The sequence below is a fragment of the Rana temporaria genome, chromosome 2 (genome assembly GCF_905171775.1).
Source record: "Rana temporaria chromosome 2, aRanTem1.1, whole genome shotgun sequence".
NCBI lineage: Eukaryota > Metazoa > Chordata > Amphibia > Anura > Ranidae > Rana > Rana temporaria.
The window spans coordinates 114,395,766-114,418,301 of NC_053490.1; the positions used below are offsets into that span (position 1 = coordinate 114,395,766).

The following is a 22,536-nucleotide window of genomic DNA, read 5'->3' on the forward strand; positions in this document are numbered from 1 at the left end:
TGCTGCAACTTATCCCCAATGCTACTCAAACTAAGACATTGTATCAGTATAATTTACATATATATTTATATATATACTTACAGGAGCACCACGGGTGCCAACCATACCAGATGGGCCAGGAGGACCAGACTCTCCCTAAAATATAAAAAAAGAATTTCAGTTTTACATGTCACAGTGTAATCAATAATATAAAACAATAATCTCCGCTCAATGTAAATTGCATTTCATTTAACTGTAATGTCCTATTATTAAACTTTATTAAAATGAAATTAAACTTATATGCCGATGAAACTGTTTAAGTTTATTGCTGCAAATAAGTGGTAGCCATAACATAAATATTCAAGAAATGTTTTTTATACAAAAAACTGTACTGGCACAACAAATCTTTGCCTATCAGTGCAATGCAGTGGTAGATGTGTGATTTCCGTCTTTCGTGATTTTGCAATTTACAAGTTAATCTATAAGAATTCATTAACTTTATATCTCTGATTACAAAACTGTTGATGTTCACCAATTATGGGCAACCTACAACTATTCATTGGTAAGAAGAAAACAATACTATGGGTTTTGCAACTCTGCCACATCTTGGGGTTGACAGATTGCCCATCTATGGGGTGGGCATTACAGGAGCCTCAGCCACATTCAGATTATTAAGACTCTATGCACTGAGGTGGAATCTGTCTGGCATTAACATGGTGTGCATCTATTAGTTAGACTATATTTGCATGCCATTTTGGCACGCTGCAGCTAATTTATAAAAAAGAAAGATGGGATGCTGTCTATTATAACCAATTCAATTTCAGATTTTCATAACTGGCTGTGAAAACTATTTCTTCACATAGCCTATGGACATATGTAATATAATGTTATTGTTAATGGCATCTCAATACAACTAATATATTAAAATGATTTGAATATATACAGTGGTACATGAGCTAATATCACTTATTTATATTGTCTTCCTAAGTACATGAGTTTATGAAGATTCTTTGGTGCTATGCTATTAAACACTAGTAAGTTTCCAAACTTTACTGGATTAGTCTACTTATGGAATGTGATTGTTTTGCCATCATTGTTGATGACACTCTGAACTTGCTATATATATTATTAAAGCTTGTATTATATCTATTCTATTTCCATTTGAAAAACAATCTATACAATACATTTCACTTACTTTCTCGCCATTAGGACCTGATGGACCAGAGGGACCAATGGGACCAGTCAAACCCTACAAAAGAAAAATAATTATTAATAAAATAGATACATGTTAATCACATAGCATTTTTACATTCCTGTTGAAGTACATGTTCCTAATAACAATACTGCATCTACACAGCATGATGTTTCCATAATACACAAAATATTACTACATAATATAAGGACCCCAAACTCTTCTACTCAAAATGTGGCCTTACAACCAAGACAACTCCAGGACTAAATTCAGGAATTCATTGTAAGATGAGCACAAATAAATCTCATCCCAGGATGCTTCCTCTTACAATAATTCATATTTTGTCAAGTAAATGAAACACTTACAAGTAATATTTAGTATTCTCTACTGGAAGAATCTTGCCAAACTGTAAACCTATCAAAAATTATCTATGCATTTAACAGAGCTGTAGTGGATTTTTTATTTTCATTTTTTTATGCTACTTTTGCTGCTAAGAAATTTAATTAAAATCTCAATACTTACTCTAGAGCCATCTTTTCCAGGAGCACCTTCTGGGCCTTTCTCACCAGAGTCACCCTATATAAGCAACAAAAAATATAGGTTGTCAATTTGTGTGTTTATTTTGCTTCAATAAGGACAAAAGGAGAAATGTTCACAACCATTATTAAACAACGATTATATAATCAATAATCAGAGATGCAAACTAGCAGCAATTAGTAACCTGTAAATTTAAAATTCAGTCATACTAAGGCAAATTTTTGACTCATGAATGTCACAATATAATTTTCAGAGTCAGCAAAGCTGAACTTGTAGTGCAAGGACAATACATGTGTAGAAGGTGATATAGCTGTGTTTGTTTGCACACACTTTAAATTTGCAGACTTAGTTGTTCAAATTCACATTAGCAAATACTGACATAACAAGGTTTCTGTTTAGAACTATACATGTCCTTCTATCATGAACACACAAGCAAAGGGTAACAATGATTTAGACAAAGGAAATGTAACTTAAATGAAAAAAGACATGCTTTGAACTGATCACACTATCTAGGTGGCTGGACCTGGTGGCAAAAGCAGTCTACTTAATAGCTGGTTAGCTTAAAGTGATTGTAAAGTCTTGTTTAAAAAAAAAAAAAAACATGTTATACTTACCTTCTCTGTGCAGTGGATTTGCAGAGTGGCCAATATCCTCCTTTTCTTGGGTCCCTCTTCACTGCGCCTGGCCCCGCCCTCCTATTGATTGCCCCCACAACAAGCAGCTTGCTAGAGGGGGCACACCAAGCTGAGCTTCAGCTCCGTGTGGTCCAGCCCCGCCCCCTCTCTCTCCTGATTGGCTAACTGAATTTAATTGACAGCATCAGAGCCAATTGGCGCCACTGCTGTGTCTCAGTGAATCAGGAGGAAGAGTCCCAGATGGCCAAGACACTCATGGATATTGCTCTATAGAGATGGGGCTCAGGTAAGTATTAGGGGGGCTGCTGCACACAGAAGGCTTTTTATCTTAATGCATAGAACCTTCTGCCTTTACAACCACTTTAAATCTGAATTTCTGTTATATTATTTATTTTTTGGATAGGGGCTGCAAAGGTTTGAAATGTCTCTCTACCAGAGATATTTTCTAATACTTCTTGTTCTGCTGACCACACAAGAATTGAGGGGAATGTTCCCAATTGGGTAATTGACAGCAGTAAAAAAAATTATAGATGTTCTAACCCTTCCCCACTCAATCAAAAAAATACCAGAAATTCTGGAGAATGAAACAGTTTCACACATAGGTGAACAGTAGTTATTCAGTCTTTTGAGACAATGCAGTTTATTTACAAAAGGCAAATAGGCTGTTCACTTTGCAATAGAAGTTGCACTTTGTAAGGGAATTTCCTTCAGAGCTGAGTGAATGTGGTGATATTTCACTTTGCAAAGAATACCCAATCACGTGCAAAAAAGTATTAAAACAGCATCTTTAGTTGCACAAGATTGTATGATGGAAGTCCCCAGAACCCCATTCACTAAGATCTGGGGAAAATGTTCTTGCAAAATAAAATTTTCCTTGCAAAATTAACAGCTGATTTGCCTAATATGAACACCTCTGACTACATTTTATATTGCAGGTTGTGATCTACTTGGTCAAAGGTCTGCAAGATTAGAACATCATGTCTGAATCCAGAATATAACAGAATGATCAGAACGTCATACGGACGACTAAATTAGTGTCATATTTCTTAGATGCCATTAGGTTTTTATTGTAGTCTGTCCCTACATTGAGAAGATTTCACTTTTATTCCTGTCATGACAAGTGATGGGAAATCTTTTCAGAGGGGACACAGATTGCAATATTTTTTTGTCTTTCATAGAGTGTTGGCAAAACATAAAGATTATACTAAAACTGAAATTGGGTTACTTACTCTGTCACCTTTAGCTCCAGGGATACCGCCAGTTCCTCTTTCACCAGGCATACCTTGGAGACCAGGTGGACCTTGTGCACCATTGGGACCATTTGGACCAGTAGCACCCTATTAATCAAACATTATTACACAAACCATTAACTTCAAGAACCCTTACAGTGCATAGTCAATATCAGTTCAGAAAGTAAAGAACAAAGCAAAAATGTCCTAAACTTACCTTAGGACCATCAGTGCCAGGAGTACCAGGAATACCACGGGGACCTTGGAGACCTTGAGGACCAGAAGAGCCACGTTCACCTGGGAAACCACGTTCACCCTACAAGGTAGCAATATAAATAATATTTTATTATTTTAGAGAGTAAAGTTTAAAAAAAAAAGGAAAAGAAGTAACACTAACTATGATTCAGAACAAGGAATTATATGTATTTTTTTTAACACAGGTAGGTTATGAAACAAATAGCGTTAAAGTTTGTGGAATTCTTTACAGTTTTTATGCTTTCCCTTTTTTTACGTAACAGCATGTGTTCCGTCTTGTAAAATGTAATCATTAGTAAAAATTTAAATAATACTTACTCTTGGGCCTACAAGACCTGCAGCACCAGCTTCTCCGGGAACACCCTAAATAGATAAGCAAAAGCAAAGAAATTAATGACAAAATACTGGGGAAAAAAAATAATGCTCAAATACATGACTAGTGTATAAGATACTTTTTTTTTACAATAATTACAAAATATTCTAATTCATCATTGTTTAAATATTGGTGTCTTTGTATATTAACTGAAGTCTCAAAGTTTATTATTATAGGCATTTACCCAGTGCTAGAATTGATTAACCTAGAGGGTTTATCAAAAGTGTATTAAAGGAAAAAATATTGATTGGAGGCATTAAAAGGCCTGATTAATACTACATATTGAAATCCTTCTGCTTGGACATCCACAAAATAAGAGTATATGAAATTAGCTACATTATTTGTTCTTGATCAGTTGTGCTATCATAGAGGTTTGTTTGTGCAGTGAGGAAATGATTACACACACACACACACACACAAAAATTCTGCCATTATTACTGCATATAGCAGCATATCCAGTACTTTTTTTAATAGTGGAATTGTTAATAAAACATCATGGTATACTTTACACCATGACAATTATGATGTCCTGCCAATTGCCTGAAACTACAGCAGCGGTCATTGTATATATGGCTCTATATATAGAGTATATAGATTATGTTTGGCTATCATGAGTATAGTTAATGCTTTTCTGTATATTTGACAAAGTATGAATGCTAAAATATAAATGGAATTTACTTATGATGTAGCATTTTCTTTTAGGATTGTGAATCACTGATAACTATTGGAGCCATGATCGTCCGTATTTGTCAATCTTGAAGGTTCACTTTCTTAACTATACCACATTAACCACAGATAGTTATTTATTTTTTCTCTTCTCTTTCTTTCTTTCCTCCCTTGTGGGGGGATTTAAATGGCATTTTTTTATGGGTTGGAATAGAGGAAGGTATCGGGAGCATGGAATAGTCAACATGACTTGATATCTTTATGCACTGGTGTATAGGGGGGTTGGGACTAGTGGCAGGATTAAGGTACACTAGGAATTTGAGTAGAAAGAGTTGGGTCCCCATGAATGGAAGTAGCGGAGCCGAACCAACTCTTTATAAATAAGGCATGTGCATAAGGGGGATTGACTCAAATTTTTTTTCTCTCTTCTTTCTTCTTGCATTCTTTTTTTCTACCTAAGTTGGGTGTGTTGCTCATATCAGTTTTTGGAATAGAATATGTTGGAATGTTTTATATTCAGGTAGTTTCTTTTATGATACTATGGAATATACGGTTGTATGACAATGGCTTGATATGTTGAACTTTAATAAAATAAAAATGTGATAATAAATAAAAAACACAGATAGTTGGTGTTACATAATTAAAATGACTTACCTGGTCACCTGGCTTGCCACCCTCACCGGGAGGACCTGGAGGTCCAGGAAGACCCTAGCAAATTTAAAGGAAAAAATCAATTACACTTATGTAACTCAGAAACTGAAAATAAATACAGTTTTTTTTAGCAATAATGCAAACTATAAGCATTCACATGGACTTACCTGGAAGCCAGAAGGACCGGGAGCACCTTGTTCACCTCTTTCTCCAGCAGGACCCTTAAAGATGATACAGTTATTAGCATGACATTTGCATTAAATGTGCAATATTTTACATAGAAATGTATTAATTGAAATAAAACATTTAGTGAACAATTATACAGTGATGCTACACTACACACTAAACTCCCAGCATTGTTAGAAACTGCCTGTACTTAGACTTGAGGGTTTTTACTTTGTTAGTTAGTGCATTAAAATATATAGTTAATGCTATAGTACTGGAAAATCAATGCCTTCTATTTAGCATGGCATATCTCACAGCAATAAGGGATGTTTTATTAAACAATGGAGTGCTTCTTAGCCAATATATCTTAGCCAATATATCTTGCTGCACACAGCACCCGGTAGCACTCGCAGGCAAGAGTACACAGACAAGATCTTCTTCATAAACATCTATGCTAATCAATCAGAAAACACCATTTTGGTTTATCTGTTTTTCCTGTGCTAGTGCACTCTGAGGCCTTGTACACACGATCAGTCCAATCCGATGAAAATGGACTGAAGGACCGTTTCATCAGTCCAAACTGACCGTGTGTAGGCCCCATCAGTCCGTCATCCTTCAGTCCAGAAATTTAGAACTTGCTTTAAAATTGAACTGATGGACTGGTAACCGATAGGTCAAAACTGATGGTTAGTACGCAAAAGCATCGGTTCCAAACCCGGGCATGTTTAGAATCAAGTCGACGCATGCTTGGAAGCATTGAACTTCGTTTTTTTCAGCACATCGTTGTGTTTTACGTCACCGCGTTGGACTCGATCGGTTTTTGAACCGATGGTGTGTAGGCACATCAGACCATCAGCCTTCGGACCGTTCTCATCAGATGGACTGATCGTGTGTACAGGGCCTAAGACCATGCTCTGTGTGATGCTTTAGTAAACAGGTTGAATAGAAGTTATTGGAACCTATTTCAAGACAAGTGTCTAATGTTCTAAATTAGAATCTATCATGATATGTATATTGACTTTATTAGGATGCCATTTATTTTATGATCTGCAAATATCATGCTATTTAGATTGCAGATTGTAATTTATCATTTTTGTATTGTATCAAATGATAGAGGAACTTACAGCTGGGCCATTTGGACCTTGAGAACCAGTTTCACCATCTTTACCAGGCAGACCCTTGAAAAGAAAAAAATTTCATGTTATTTTTATATGAATATTTTTAATCTTAAACATACAAATGGGGGAAATTAAGTACCAAAAATTATGCATAAAATAAACAAAATACATTTTTGTGTTATAGATGTATGTATATAATAAAAATACTATAGAATTAGTGAAAACACTATCACGTTTCTGTCAACTTAATATGAATTAGGTATACTGTTTTTTTCTAGGTACATATTTTTGGAATAAAGCTAGAAACAGGTGGATGCCCATTTGTATGTGGGTATATTCACCTTACATCAATGTAATTCATATTACAAAAGTATAGGTAAACTATACTTTTCAATATTTCCAAATTGTAAAGACCTACCCCAAATGCGCCAAACCTCATTCCTAATCAACCTATATACTGACAAACATGCCCACATGGAAATAGCCATATCTTTCATGGCCTAAAATCATAATACTTGTGCTACTACTTGGAATGTTGGGAAAGGTTTATTCTCCTAGATTGTAAGCTCTAACAAGCTCTGATTCCTCCTGTATGGAATTGTATTGTAACTGTACTGTCTGCCCTCATGGTGTGAAGCGCTGCGCTATATAAATCATGTATTATAATAATAATAATAATCTGATTCAACGATCAAAAATAAAAAGGTATATATGTACTTACTCTTAGACCAGGGGCACCAACCAATCCTTTTTCACCAGGCTTGCCAGATTCGCCCTGTTTGAAAATAATATCAGATAGGTAAGTTTAATGATTTATTATCCCTTATAATATAGGTTAGTATATAGTAAAACAGTCAAAAACAATCATTTGAAAAACAATCTGCAAATTTAGCCAATTTACAATGGTCTTCAATAATAAGAATATGAAATGTGTGAGTTTAAATGTCATCTACCAACATGAGAATTGTCCCTTTATTTAGTAATATTTCATTATGATCATGGACACATCTACTTCCTGATAGGTGCCAGACCATTGATGATATCAATGGGGACATAGAACATAATCAGTTTGTGCCTGAGATTACATTAATCCCCATATGCATCAAACCCCTCCCACAGTGTATTTTTTATGCTTGGAAGGCATGCCAAACTTTTATTCAGGAGAGGTCATCAGAAGTCTACTGAAGCCTTAAACCACCCATTTATGACACTGGTGGTCACAGGCCCAGCCTGGGCAAGGCTTAGGAATGATTTTGATCTTTCAATGTCTACAAGTTTATAAAACATTATTTATATATTTTTTGTATTGAATCTTTAGTTTATTTTTCAATTACACATTTAATACAAGGTGATCCCATGACATTTAGTTTGCAGGGCATGATGGGCTTTCTAATAATGAAGCCCAGCACTGCCTTTTCACTTGTTCACAGCCCCTGCCTAAATAAACATCCATTTAAGTCTATATCTACTAGCTGAGAAAAAGAGGGGGTGTCCTTTCTCTGACTGATTCGTTTGTGATGGTGTAATTTGACCTCCTGCTACTTACAATGCAGGCTACTAAGGCTATCCACAGCATACAAGTAAATCACTGTGCAGAAAATATGAAGTTCAAGCTTTAAGTATGCTACCTGCTGGAATCAAGGTAGCAAGGATACATTACATTCATATGCAGCATTTCATATATACCCTAGTGAAAAGCAATAAATCATATCTTCCAAATCTATTTTTTCTTTAGCTATAGTTGCATTTACTCTGTTTCCAATTGAATATAATTTTGTCTCATTTAATTTACAAAACTGCAGCAACAAAATCATAGTGATACTTCCAATAGTAACTGCAAGCTGATTTCTTGCTACAGGCAGCACATCTACTTCAATGTTTCACTGGCACTTGCATTGGTTTGTATAATTGTGCCAGTTATTTTAATCCTGAAAGAGTATCTTCATGTTTCTCTTTATCAAAACACAATAGGCTGGTGGCAACAACGGTCAAGCAGTGAGATGATAATGGCAGGGAAAACACATTCTACATATTGCTGCATGATCTTTTTATCCCCTACACTTCATATTCATTTTCACAAATTGGCCACATAAGTATAATCATATATATATATATATTTGAAAAAAATATGTAGATGTCTTACATTAGCACCCTTAGGTCCAGGGAAACCCATGACACCAGGTTGTCCACGAGCACCCTGTGGGCCAGGAGGTCCTGGACGACCATCCTCACCACCTGCACCCTAGAAGAAACAACATCAAGTCATTAGTCTGGTGTTTTTTTTATTAACTTCAATATAAAACAAGTGTATATTAATTAATGAGATTTCAGTACAAAGTATATATACAATTAGGATGTGAAATATACTTACAGTTGGACCAACTTTTCCTTGAGGACCAGCATCACCAGGGCGACCAGTAAGACCCTGTTGGAATATAAATGCTCATCAACATACAATAAATTTTGCAATGACAGTCCTAGATTTGAAAGTTGGGTTGGAATGGTTATGTTTTACAGTATTGGCTAACTAAACACTGTAGTTTTTTGTTTATTTATCGAAGAGCTTTATATAAAAACAGACTCCAGTTCAGGAGACATATCATAAGGCAGAATGGAATACTTCCTGATACTCTAAGATACTATGGTGTGTTTGATGGCCACTATCTTCCTTATACATGGTGCAAAAGTGGATGTTTATAGTTATGCTTAATAGCATTTGATTGTTTTCATAAGTGTAGTGCAACTAAAAATACTCAATCAGTCTAGTCCCTAAAGCAAGGTATGAGGATCATTTTTAGGTAGTGAAATTTTCTAAACAGAATATTCTATTACCTATTCCCCATAATACACCAATTATCTGACATGTGTCTCAATTGAAATCACTGTACCCACCACATTAGTATAGGGCGCACACACATCCACTCTTGAAATTTGTATGTTATCTAGTGTTTTCTGAGGCCACCCAATTCCATATCAAACTTGCCAATGTATTTGTACTTACTCTAGCACCTGGGAGACCAGGTTCACCTGGACGACCAGGGTCACCATTAGTTCCTTTTGGACCACCAAGACCAGGGACACCACGATCACCAGGAGCACCCTAAAACAGAAGAAACTTGTCAATAAGCACAAATAACCTTGTGTTAGGAAGTTTAGCCAAAGCAATACTTGTTTAACCGAATTATAAATACTTTACTACTTTACTTCTGGTTCAAAAATATGCCACTGAACATTGTAGGGTTATGAGGCAACTTAATACAAAAGTCATATCTTTATATTTAAACTAGCTAAAACTAGCTAACTATATTATTCTTGTCTTCTTATTTTGTCGTAGCACTCACCTTGGGACCAGCAAGCCCATCTTGACCAGGGAAACCACGATTTCCGGGAGCACCCTAGCAATAAAAATAAAGCAGAACAATTGTTGAAATTTAATGTCAGATTAGGGGGCTTACCTATGTATGCCTTTTTCTAATACTTAGTATATCTTTTTGACAAACAATACCAGCCCAAAACACATAAGAGACAAAGCAAAATGTCTGAGTTTGGGAGTTCCCGCTATGTTCCAGCAAAAATATGTTACCTTCATCATTCATAGATTGCTTTAAAAGTTGGACAACCCTTCCCTTGAAAACATTATCCCTTTTAACATCTTTCCCTTTTGACCACAAAATAAAGTTTAATAAAACAAATAGTAAGTGCTTTGGGCACTTTTTTTGACCCTCTTCTGGAAGCACCCAGCCAGAGCAGCCGACTAAGGTGCCTCATTTTTTAATGAGGCACAGAGCCCAAATATTTGCTCCTCCAGTCTGTTATAATTTAGGAAATGCCTGTATGCTGGGTCAGACATACTTGCTGATTAAATATAAAAAAAAGTAACAAGAGCAAAGGAAGTTTCTATTTAGCAACACTGCCTAGCTAATATGTTTTACTGTACTCAGAGCAATTCGGTGATAGTTGTTGAGCAGGAAAATCACTTTAAAATTCCTCAGAAACATTTTAAAATACTTGAATTTTGTAGTCATTGAAAACACACACATTCACTATGTTAAGAGAAAGTTCCCTTGCTAAGTAAATGGCCAACCCCATCCACTGTAAATAGACAACCCAATTGACTGTAATATCTAAATCTCATTTTAGTTTTCAAGATATCCTTATCTTAGGGATGCACATTTTTTTTCCAATAATTACCTTGGCTTTCAACCATGCATTGCTTCATATATACAGTCATTTGAAAAAATAAGAACACCCCATGGAAATTGTTGGCTTTTTTTATTATATCTAAACCGGCAAACATTAGATCTTCTTTCAAACAATGACTACAGATAAAGGTGATATACTTGAATAAATGAGACATAAAATTGATATCATGTACTTATTCTCATTATGAATTAATATACATGAAGATTTGTCATATTGAAAAAAGTACTGTAAGTACATCCCAACACCTATGGCAGCACTAGAATTCAATGTTCAAAATTAGGTGACAATACTTAGAATCTCCTATCTCTATGCAAGTATAACCTGTCTTATTTTAACCTCACACATCTAGCATGGCTATTGACATGTGTGGCGTCACCATGGTCAAGTGAACTCTCTAAGGCCCTCAGAATCAAGGTTAAAGATGCCTGTGAGTCTGAAAAAGGATTTAAAAAGGTTGCCAATTTATTTCAATTGAAACTTAAGGAAAATAATTTACAATTGACATAGATTTCCAGCGGCTGCTAATTTGTCCAGGCCTGGTTTGCCCAGGATCTGAATGTTTGATGTGAAAAGAGTCCAGAAAGACCAACATTTCATCATAGAATATGTAGGTATCTCTTGCAACAGTTGATGTCAAAGTACATCCATCTACAATCAGTTACTGCATCTGAGTTGTTTGGTCACAGTAACAGTACACATGTTTAGGGTAAACCAAAGACAGCATTTCAAGAGGAGAACCTCATACTAACTGTAAAGCATGGTGGTGGAAATGTTATTGTTTGGGTTGTTTTGCTGCTCCAGGGAATGGGCAGTTGCAGGGTTGATTTACTAAAGTCAAATAAATAGTTCCCTTTGCAAATGAAGTTGCACTTTGCAAGGGAATTTTCCCCAGAGCTTAGTGAATGAGGCGAAGGTCTGCTGACTTCCATCATCCAATCATGTGCAAGCAAAACATTTTTTTCCCATGCACATAATATGGTATTTTTTGCAAAGTGAATTTTTGCCACATTTACTAAGCTTTGAGGAAAAATTCCCTTGCAAAGTGAACAGCCTATTTGCATTTAGTAAACCAACCCCATAAAGTCAACCATGAAGTCTGCATCTTATCACAGTGTGTTTGATAAGAATGTGAGGCCATGTGTCTAAAAGGTAAGGTAGAAATTGATCTTTTAACACAATAATTATCCAAAGCACACTGACAAATCAGTAGAAATGGCAGTTTATAGACTGGTCTATGGTCCAGTCAAAACCCTGATTTGAATCCCATTGAAATGTTGTGGGAGATTTATGCGAGTTTATGCGAGGAAGCCTACAAACATCTTGCAAGGCATGAAGTCCATTGATTTTCAGTTATGCAAAACACCCACAAGAAGTTATTTCTGCTAAAGAGGACCATACCAGCATCTGATGTCAATGGTGCACTTACTTTTTTCACAGTACACCATTACAGCTATTGATATTTTTGTAAATAATCTACTGAAAAGGAACATTTCCCTTGTGTTTTTTTTACAAAGTACATCTTTACCTGTAGGCACTGTCTGAAGATCAATTAATTTTTTTACATGACCCTATGTATGTGTGATGCAATTCATTTTGGGCCCTTAGCCTAGGTTTACACATATGCGGTGCAGGTAATGCAGCAATCCCTGCACTTTTCCCACACAGCATTGTAGTCGCACTATGTTTGCAAACCGCTGCAGGTGTCAATACAAAACTATCGACACCCCAAGTGCATAGTAAATGTAGTGTGGTATACCTGCACTGGATTGCATGGTACAAAACAACAATGCAATCTGGTTGCGGTGCGGCTACAAAAAATGTGCTTGCACTTTTTTGGAACAACGCGGTACGATTTGAGCCCATTCAAGATGAATGAGCTCAAATCACACCGCACTGAATTGCATGTGACTTGCACAGGAATGCAGTGCGGTTCATGTACGATTCACATGCAGCTTATAGTGTGAACCAGTATAATGTTTCTAGTTTCTTGATTTTTAAATGTAAGTTAAACTTACTCTTTCACCATTAGGACCAAGAGGACCAGCTGCGCCAGGCTCACCACGGGGACCTCTTTTACCTTCTTCTCCAGCTGGACCAGGAGCACCCTGAGGACCTGAAGGTCCCTAAAATCAAACAGACAGACCCATTAGTAATGTGCAATGAAAACTGTTGTACTGTATTATGTGATCTGGCTATACTAGCCTATAATGTTGCTAACAAATGATATCTGTGCAGAGTACTAAAGTCACCTAAACTAACATAAATGTATGCAGGCTTACTGTATACCCTCCTGTAAAATATTACAGACAAATTATAGAGTTAATAATATTTTTTTTTTACAAGAATTATATATTTACAGTTTTGATGGTAAATGCTAAAGTACAATTCGTATTATGAATAGTTTTAAATTAACGAAATACTAACAATTTTACTTTGAACTAGTAATCAATAGCAAGCCTTTATAAACTTATAAATCAAATTATCTCTGGAATGTTGGTACTTAATGCTTGCTTGTAATTGATGGATAACTTGCTTAAATATATACAAACTCATATTTCACTTCAACACAAAGTCTGTTTTTACAATAGAGAGTTTTTGTATATAGTGTTGAGCAGAATATGCCATATTCGATTTCGCGATATATCTCGAATATATATTCGAATATTCGAGATATATTCGCTAAATTCGAATATTCGTGATATTTTATCGAAAGTAAATGATTGCGATTTTTCGCTATTGCGAATGCGAAAATAATTGCGATTTTTTGATAACTGCGGTAGGAGCACTCTGATTGGCTCAGAATATTCGTGATATTTTATCGAAATATCGCAACATGCGAATGCGATATTTATTGCGCAATTTCGAGAAATGCTGGAGGAGCGCTCTGATTGGCTCAGAATATTCGTGATATTTTATCGAAATATCGCAACATGCGAATGCGATATTTATTGCGCAATTTCGAGAAATGCTGTAGGAGCACTCTGATTGGCTCAGAATATTCGTGATATTTTACAATACAAAATAATTGCGAATATTCGGCAAATGCGGAAGGAGCACTCTGATTGGCTCAGAATATTCTTGATATTTTACAATACAAAATAATTGCGAATATTCGGCAAATGCAGAAGGAGCACTCTGATTGGCTCAGAATATTCTTGATATTTTACAATACAAAATAATTGCGAATATTCGGCAAATGCAGAAGGAGCACTCTGATTGGCTCAGAATATTCTTGATATTTTACAATACAAAATAATTGCGAATATTCGGCAAATGCGGAAGGAGCACTCTGATTGGCTCAGAATATTCTTGATATTTTACAATAGAAAATAAAAAGTGTTTTGCATTGGTGGTGATTCTTTACTCTATCCATCTGTCACAGCCGTTTGTCAATCAAACACCTTAAAGATTGAACACGTTCATGCTGCATGCTTTGGACTTTTTTTCACTTCACATATCAAAGACATTTTTATGAAAGATTATTTTTCTATTATTGGGACTATATTTCTTTATATATTTGTTTCACTGTGTATTTCACAAGTTATTTGCGCTTGCTTATTTTATAATTTGCCCACATGTCTTGTCACTAGACATATTTTTTATTCTTGTAGAGCGACTCCATTTTCTGTCTTGTATTAATTTATGTTGTATAACATTTTTGAGTTGCTGCTGTATTCTCCCCTTTTTTAAGGTATGCGCAATTTTTTCCTTCTTACAAAAAATAATAATATCAAACATACAAATATTCATAACATACACATACACATACACAAAGCCCCCCCCTTTTGCATCAGAGACAATCAGAGTTCTCCTACCACAGTTATCGAAAATTCGCAATCATTTTCGCATTCGCAATAGCGAAAAATCGCAATTTTTTTTTTTTCAATTTGGCAACATAATAGGATCGCCTCAGCTTAGCTACTCGGCCCAGGGTCTCTAATCATACCAGCAATGCTTTTAGACGTCGATAGGATGTGATCTGTTTTAAAAATCAAATTGAAAAAATGCGAATATTCGGAATTGCGAATATTCACCGCGAAATTCGAAATATAGCGCGATTTCTCGAATATGCTATATTCGAGTCGAATATTCGCAATGCGAATATTCGTGAGCAACACTATTTGTATATACCTGATATTTAGGTTATTTCATTATGAGGGTGTCACAAAAAAACAAAAGGAAATCTAGAGTAAACTTAGAAATGTGCGACACTTACATTTAAAAAGGTATTTAAGATTTAGATACTTACAAGTTCACCCTTAGGACCCTGTTCGCCCTTGAAACCTGCAACACCGGGGTCACCCTAAGATAAACAGAAATAACATACTAGTTATTACATGATAACAAATTATCAAGTACTGTTAATAATAATCAGTCTAGAAATAAAGACAGTATGCATAAGTAGCAGTCATATTTAATGTCAGAAGCCCAAGATATTAATGTAGATAGTAGACTTACCGATTGACCTTTGGGACCAAGAGGGCCAGTGGCACCCTGTGGCCCGGGAGGACCACGTGGGCCGGGGAAACCAGGAGCACCAGCAATACCAGCACCACCCTACAGGACAGAGAGTTATAGTATATTATATAACTGTAAAAAATGCTAAAATTTATTAAACAGTGACTAATGATTATTTAAAAAAAATCTCTTGATTAACTACTCTTTATCTAAATAAATCACATTATTCATCATAAATCGTGTGAGATACTTACAGTTGAACCTTTAGCTCCAGGAATACCATCAGTACCAGGGTTGCCCTATAAAGGAAACACAGTGGTTTAATGAATTGAATTTTACATTAGTTACTTGAAAATCAATGAACAAACGACTGTAAGTACAGACTGGTTCTGATTATATGTATATATGTTTTACAATCAATATATTAGCTCTGGGAGTATATACCACATTAACACCACATGTCTAGTGTCTAGTATTTGTTAATCAGCTCTTTTTTTAAAACACGTCTTTATAGAAGGTCGATGTGGTGTATGTTTCTCCAGTATTGCTATTTCAGCCATTTTGAAGTGCATTCTGGAGTATTATTACACAAGTAGTAGGGGCCTATTTCTTTAGTATGTGTATTGCTTTTAAAAATTATGACATTTTGTAGAACCCCCATTAAGGTTTTGCATAAGGAAACAGAAGTATTTAGGCACACCTCTGCATATATGTCTGTTTAATACTAAGACCTTTAGGAATCTGTAGGAAATGACGGATCGATAATATTGTCTATACTTAAGTATGAACAACTGAACACTTACAGATGCACCAGAAGGTCCAGGTGATCCAGGTGTTCCAGACTCTCCACGAGAACCCTGAGCACCCTCAGGACCACGAGCGCCAGTGGGACCAGCTTCACCCTGAAAGAAAGTTGATAATACTGGTTATTATCTTATTATATACTTCATTGATATTATTAATAATATTTAATATAATCCATAATATAACTCTGGATATTAAAATAATAATGAAGAGATTAAATACTCGGAGAAGACTAAATACAGACAGTAGTATTTGGTTGACTGATGATAATATTATAATTAATATAACAAAAAAATATATATTTGTAAAAATACGTTGGTCCTATCATATAAGTAAATATGTACTTTTATTGCACATGAATGTTTAAAAGAATGAATATTCTAAAAGTTTATATGAATCAAGAATATTAATTCCATACTAAGAGTATGCCGAGCCTAGTGACGCTATCTTAATTATGCAATTATTTTTCAGGCTTGTTATAGATTATTTATTGACAAGTTTTTATTAAATAGCTATGCTAGCTCTGCTGTAATATGTTATGATTGTTTTAGATGCATATGTGCTTCACCAGGCTGTAAAAGTTTTAAATGGGTTTCATTCATATTCACATTCCTAAAAGAATCAAATGTGTGGTAATGCATTACATCAGAATACATTTTTTTTCCTGTTACAAGGCTGAATGAAAAAGAATATCATTCACATCTGAATATACGGAAATAAAAAAAATATTAGCACAGCCAGACTAATCTTGTGGTTGGGATTTGTGGCTGACCACTTAAGGTTTATTATTCTTACAGTGTTATGTTTAATATGCTCAGTAGTGTGGGAAAGTGAATGTCTTCTCCATCTAGTGACTCATTTGGTGTATTACACCTTAAAGTGCTAGAAGTGCTAGAAGAGTGCTCTTCCAGTTTACCATTATAGTATATTTTCCAGTTCCCTTGACATTTTGAAATGAAACATCTGTATTGTCCATGTCCATGTCCTGGGCTTGCATACATTTGTGCATATTCATGTGAACATTTTCAAAGATTCATGTAATCTTACATAAATATATGCAGGACTTTTGTTGTAAAGACCTGAGGATGAATCTAATGAGTTATGAAAGCTTGTAAGCCCAGCCAAAATGTATTTTTTTTTATTTTTGAATAGAGCAGGGAAGGATAAGGTTCCCTATCAGATTTTTTACCTTTATATGGGTTCCATTTTAGAGACTACCCCTAAGGATATGGGTTCACAGACTTTGGACTTGTGTTGAAGGCATTAATTTGACATGAGTTTGAGATGCTTCTGAGATCATTAAGATTTCAGTAATAGGTATATTTGTATTTGACCAGCTTAAAGTGGGTCTTGCATTCCCCTTGACTTGTATGGGAATGCAAAACCTGCTTGAAGCAAACAAAAGTCCCCTGACAGGCCCTTATTGTCACAGTGACCATGGTTTCACCAGACAGGAGTAAGGGGATATCTGGAAAAGCAGCACAAATAGCACTAAAAACCAAATGGTAATCCATTAAAGTGCCATCCCAAAACTCGAAAACACAAAAAAAAAGGTTTTGCTGGACTAAAAAACTTTACATTAGCCAATAAAGGGCATTGCTTAAGCGCTTAACTGCTTTTCTGGATGGATGTCATATGATGTCCTTCCAGTCACACTCCTTGGGCTTGCCCTAGGGGGCGCACAGCCGCGCAATCTGTTAAGCGATGTGTCCACTGGACACAATGGAAGACCGATCATTGTACCGAGCTGGCCCTGGTACCATGTAATCTCTGTATACAATTACAGTGATTACATGACAGTTTTGCACACTGGCTTTTATTCATAGCTATTCATTGTACACTATTGGGATGATCTCTGTGATTGGTCACAGTGATCACATGGTACAGACATGGCTAATCACAGTACATCAGTACCATGTGTGCTTTCTAAAAAAAACTGTTAATTTGGAGGGGTATTTGACATTTTAGGGCCTTAAGAAATGAGAGTACAGTCAGTACATCATGAATTATCAGTTTTCAAATATGTATACACCATCGTTTTTAGACTCTATAACTTTTCTATGGACTATATATTATACAGTGATTTGGGTCATATTTATTAAACAAAATGTAGCAGAATAAATTTTCGACTACATTTTTGAAGAAAGATTATTTATTTGAAAGTGGTAAAACTCCATACTTTCCACATGAATCAATGGCTAATATAGTAGAAGACTCTACTACTGCAGCAGATGACCAGAAAGTAGACCTTTACTCCCTGGTGACTATTTAGGCCTACACTGGAATATCTACCTTTAATTTATGTCAATAATTTTAGAGAAGTATACATGGGCTTCTTCATTCAATCTGAGTGAGTAAATATTACTTTCCCTTTCGTTTGGAACTATTTCTTTTAGAAGCTCTTACAAACAAGGCCTTTTGTTCCCTCCTGTATTAGATTGTATTGTGACTATACTGTCTCCCTTAATATTGTAAGGCATTGTGCAATCTGTTGGTGCTATATGTCCTGAATAATAATAATATTCTGTAAGGTACTTTTATGTATGAGGCCCACAGAGGAACGGAATATTAATAATTCATAAATTCAGGTAGAGTGTATATTGCGATTAGGATGGGTGGTACATGGAACATTTTTGCCTAGCTTGTTCTCAGTTGTATGCTATTTGCAGTGATCATTATATAACATGCAGATAGAAATAGTCTTTCTGCGGAAATATTTGCATCCTTTTAGCTAAACATCTACGTGACTCCTGAAGCTGTGTGACCTTAGTTTGTTGGGATCATTGTTTTATTCATGCACTGATGCTTTCTTCCCTGTCTCCTTAGACAAAGAGCCTTGTTTATAGGAATTCCAGGCCAGACCCCTCTGCTGTCTGGTTACTATGGTTACCCATGAACTGAGACTCCTGGGAATACAAACTTGAGACCAAAAATAACAGAGATTCCTATTGAAGTTCTCTGAACACTTCGAGGGGCTTGTGGCAATGTGTTCCCCAACCTCATTGTGCTCTCTTTTTTTTGTCCTTAGTTTGAACCTCTCGGCCCCCTATTGCTCTGCTCTAATCCTTTTAAGTGCTTAGAGAAGAATTTGTCCACTGTGAACTGACCAGGTGTAAGGTCGAGGCACAATCATTAAAGGAAGTGTTTTGGTCTCACATGCATCATATAATATAATATAATCATATAATTGGTACCACATAACGCAACTTAAGAAAATTCCCAGACAGCACCGAAGCATTCATAACAGTAAATAAAACAATTAAATATAATATAAAGTGTTGTTTAACGACCCCTATTAATGTGGGATTAAGTAAAGCTCTATAAAAAAAGTAATAAACTCTATTAAAACTACCCTGAAATGCCATAAACTAACTGAACAAGCCACATCCTATGAACATGAGTTTTTGCAAGTCTGCCCTCCAGTGGCGAGAACGTGCACTGCTCTGTATATGGTGACTTCTTGCATGCTGCTAGTGCAATGACATATATTAAAAATCATACATGTGCACTGAAGGGCAGCCATGTTGCTGGGTAAACCAATGACTGGTGAATTCAATTACATTCCAATCTGAATTTATAATACTTGTCCAAGCTAGAGAATGTCTACTTCCTCCAGTAATATCCTATCATTACTGAGTATTGCTAACTAGCTGGCAGTTTTTAACTAGGTAAATGCTGCTGGGGGAATTCACACAGGTTGTACTCCTATACTAGGAACACATGCTTCTTAAAAAATCTATGGATGGTTAAATGGCCTTTTAATGACACGTTAAGTGAATTAAGGTAAACCCTTTTAGCATATGCCATGCATCAGATACTATACTTTATGTAAACCACATACCATAAAAACAATTCATACATTTCCTATAAATATTATATTTCTGTGTGGATCCCCCTACATTTCTTCAATCCTAGTGTTCGCCTGCTTTGTCCCCCTGTGGGGTTTCGGTTTGACCATCCATGCATCCAGCCCTATCCAGTGAAGTACACATATGTTCCGCTAATAAGCCTCTGATGAAATGGATCAAAGTCCAAGAAATGCGTTGGTGTTTTGGGGAGAAATTTAACATAAGACATATGCTCAGACATATCACCGGATATAAGTTTGCATATTTTAACTGGGCTTATTGTGCAAAAGGTCTATGTACTGATGAATCCGATTTTTTTTTATGTAAATGTTTGACATCTTTTAGAAAAATGTATTTTTGTAATAAACTTTATATTTTAACTTAATATGAACTTGTGCCGTTAAAATCCTGCAATACCTAAGGGGTTTTCAACCTTTTTTGAGCTTTCATATTTTGAATTAGGGATGTGGCACTCAAAGGCCAATCAAACAATCTTGCCTATTTAAAGGAAACTGTGTTGAAGAAGTATGGAGGCCGCCATGTTGACCTATTTCTCTTGGAATCCAAATTGCTTAGTTTTTACATTGTCCCAGCTGATTCAGTGCTTTCTGAAGCACTGACCTTCAACTAGTATGCAGATTAATAATTCTGACTTGTTTTTTATCTGTGTGCTTGTTCTGGGTTAATGACACAGAAAGTTTAGAAAACACCCAGGGAATTGATGCTCTTATGAGAAGGTCAGCAATGGCAGCCCCCATATACCTGTCCTCACAGATTCCTTATCATTTATGAAGTATAAAGTGGAAGAGGGTAATTTTAATATTTCCTTATGGTATTTATCATGTATAAAGTATAAAGAGAGTAATGATAATATTTTCCTATCAAATTTGTCATTTATGAAGTATAAAGGGGGGTAGGTTGGGTGGTAATTATAATATTTCCAGATCATATTTATAATTTATGATGTATAAAAAGGAGAGAGGGTAATCATAATATTTCCTTATGGTATTTATCATTTATGAAGTGTAAACGAGGGTAATAATAATTTTTCTCTATTGAATTTAGCATTTAGAAAATGGAAGAGGGAGGGGAGGGGTTAATGATATTTCACTATTGAACTTATAATTTATGAAGTATAGAGGATGGGGAATGATACTATTTTCCTATAGTATTTATCATTTATGAAGTACCAAGGATGGGGGAGGAGTAATGATAATATATCCCAATGGTATTTATTATTTCTGAATGATAAAGAATGGGGGGGGGGGTAATGAGAACATTTCCCCCATGGTATTATGATTTATGTAGTATTATTATGTATGTTTCTGATACATGTGTTTGCCCAGACTTTCACTGTCTGCATTCAGCCACATAACAGCTCAGACATTCCAATCTTTACAGCACTGATCTCCTATCAGTTTGATTTTACATATTGGGAAAACATCAATACAATAATGATAGCTTAGGACTATGGCACTTTTCCCATTGTTTCAATGTATCCACTTGTAAAGAATGTACTCTGTCTGGTCTCCTTCATTGTCTGTCTGGTTTTCTGCACAACTACATGTCATTGTGAGCGGATGCAGACAAATTGCTGTAACTTAACACATACCTTTGAGCCAGGGGCACCTGGGAATCCGGGAGCTCCAGCTGGGCCAACAGGTCCCTGTAAACAAAGACAAGCTGTGATTCCGAGTCGGCAGACAAATCTTAAAACTGTTTAGCCCTAAGTATTGTTACAGCTGGAGAGGAAATGAGACTTCTGCAATACAGTCCAGATACTTTGTACCCAATCAGACAAATATGTGCCAATTCTAAACACTGCTTCTTCCTCCCTCAAACTGTTCTTAATTATTACCGATTTAAACACCTATAATTATTTGGTTACTTTCTAAGATCCCAGCTTGTTTGGGATATCTCTGTTTGTAAAGCTTTTCCATACAACTCAGGATTCTCAGAACTGAGATCTACAGCGCCACCTGCTGGTAAACTCTGGTATAACTCCATGTGTATGACTTACTAAAGAAGTAGATAATGTTCACTTAGCATAGCGAATAAAGTTCAGCTATGTTCACTAGGAATTCCCAAATATGTGCCGGGGGTTTTAAAAAAAATGGATTTGATGATTGGCAAGAACATAGCTTTAATTGATTCACTAAACCACATGAACATTCTCTATTTCTTTAGTAAGTCTAACCCAATTATTTTGTATGAGAATCATATTGTTTTGGTCTTCAGTCTTTATAACTGGAGTAGGGCTTCACTGCTGTTAACTTTGAGCTGGGGATCCCTTTATGTTACTACATGAAAACGGTGTTTTAGAAAATATACTAAAATCTAAACAAACAAATATAATATGAAATAAATTAATATCTAAAACCAGGGATTTTTTCCTCAGAGAATAGGTGCAGGTACTCCTCTCT

The 22,536-nt window shown here is 35.6% G+C and overlaps 1 protein-coding gene across 2 annotated transcripts in view; it reads right to left on the reverse strand.

Annotated features, from left to right (window-relative positions):
* COL2A1 (collagen type II alpha 1 chain) overlaps positions 1 to 22,536 on the reverse strand; it is a 65,400-nt gene that overhangs the window by 17,423 nt on the left and 25,441 nt on the right. For both annotated transcript variants that reach the window (XM_040340790.1, XM_040340789.1), the window contains 20 exons: positions 21,726 to 21,779; positions 16,265 to 16,363; positions 15,716 to 15,760; positions 15,462 to 15,560; positions 15,253 to 15,306; positions 13,019 to 13,126; positions 10,142 to 10,195; positions 9,802 to 9,900; positions 9,172 to 9,225; positions 8,944 to 9,042; positions 7,522 to 7,575; positions 6,807 to 6,860; positions 5,685 to 5,738; positions 5,521 to 5,574; positions 4,146 to 4,190; positions 3,790 to 3,888; positions 3,573 to 3,680; positions 1,694 to 1,747; positions 1,175 to 1,228; positions 82 to 135 (listed from right to left, as the gene is read on the reverse strand). In XM_040340790.1, coding sequence (XP_040196724.1) covers positions 82 to 135; positions 1,175 to 1,228; positions 1,694 to 1,747; positions 3,573 to 3,680; positions 3,790 to 3,888; positions 4,146 to 4,190; positions 5,521 to 5,574; positions 5,685 to 5,738; positions 6,807 to 6,860; positions 7,522 to 7,575; positions 8,944 to 9,042; positions 9,172 to 9,225; positions 9,802 to 9,900; positions 10,142 to 10,195; positions 13,019 to 13,126; positions 15,253 to 15,306; positions 15,462 to 15,560; positions 15,716 to 15,760; positions 16,265 to 16,363; positions 21,726 to 21,779 — 1,395 coding nt within the window. The remainder of the gene's footprint in view (positions 1 to 81; positions 136 to 1,174; positions 1,229 to 1,693; positions 1,748 to 3,572; positions 3,681 to 3,789; positions 3,889 to 4,145; positions 4,191 to 5,520; positions 5,575 to 5,684; positions 5,739 to 6,806; positions 6,861 to 7,521; positions 7,576 to 8,943; positions 9,043 to 9,171; positions 9,226 to 9,801; positions 9,901 to 10,141; positions 10,196 to 13,018; positions 13,127 to 15,252; positions 15,307 to 15,461; positions 15,561 to 15,715; positions 15,761 to 16,264; positions 16,364 to 21,725; positions 21,780 to 22,536) is intronic.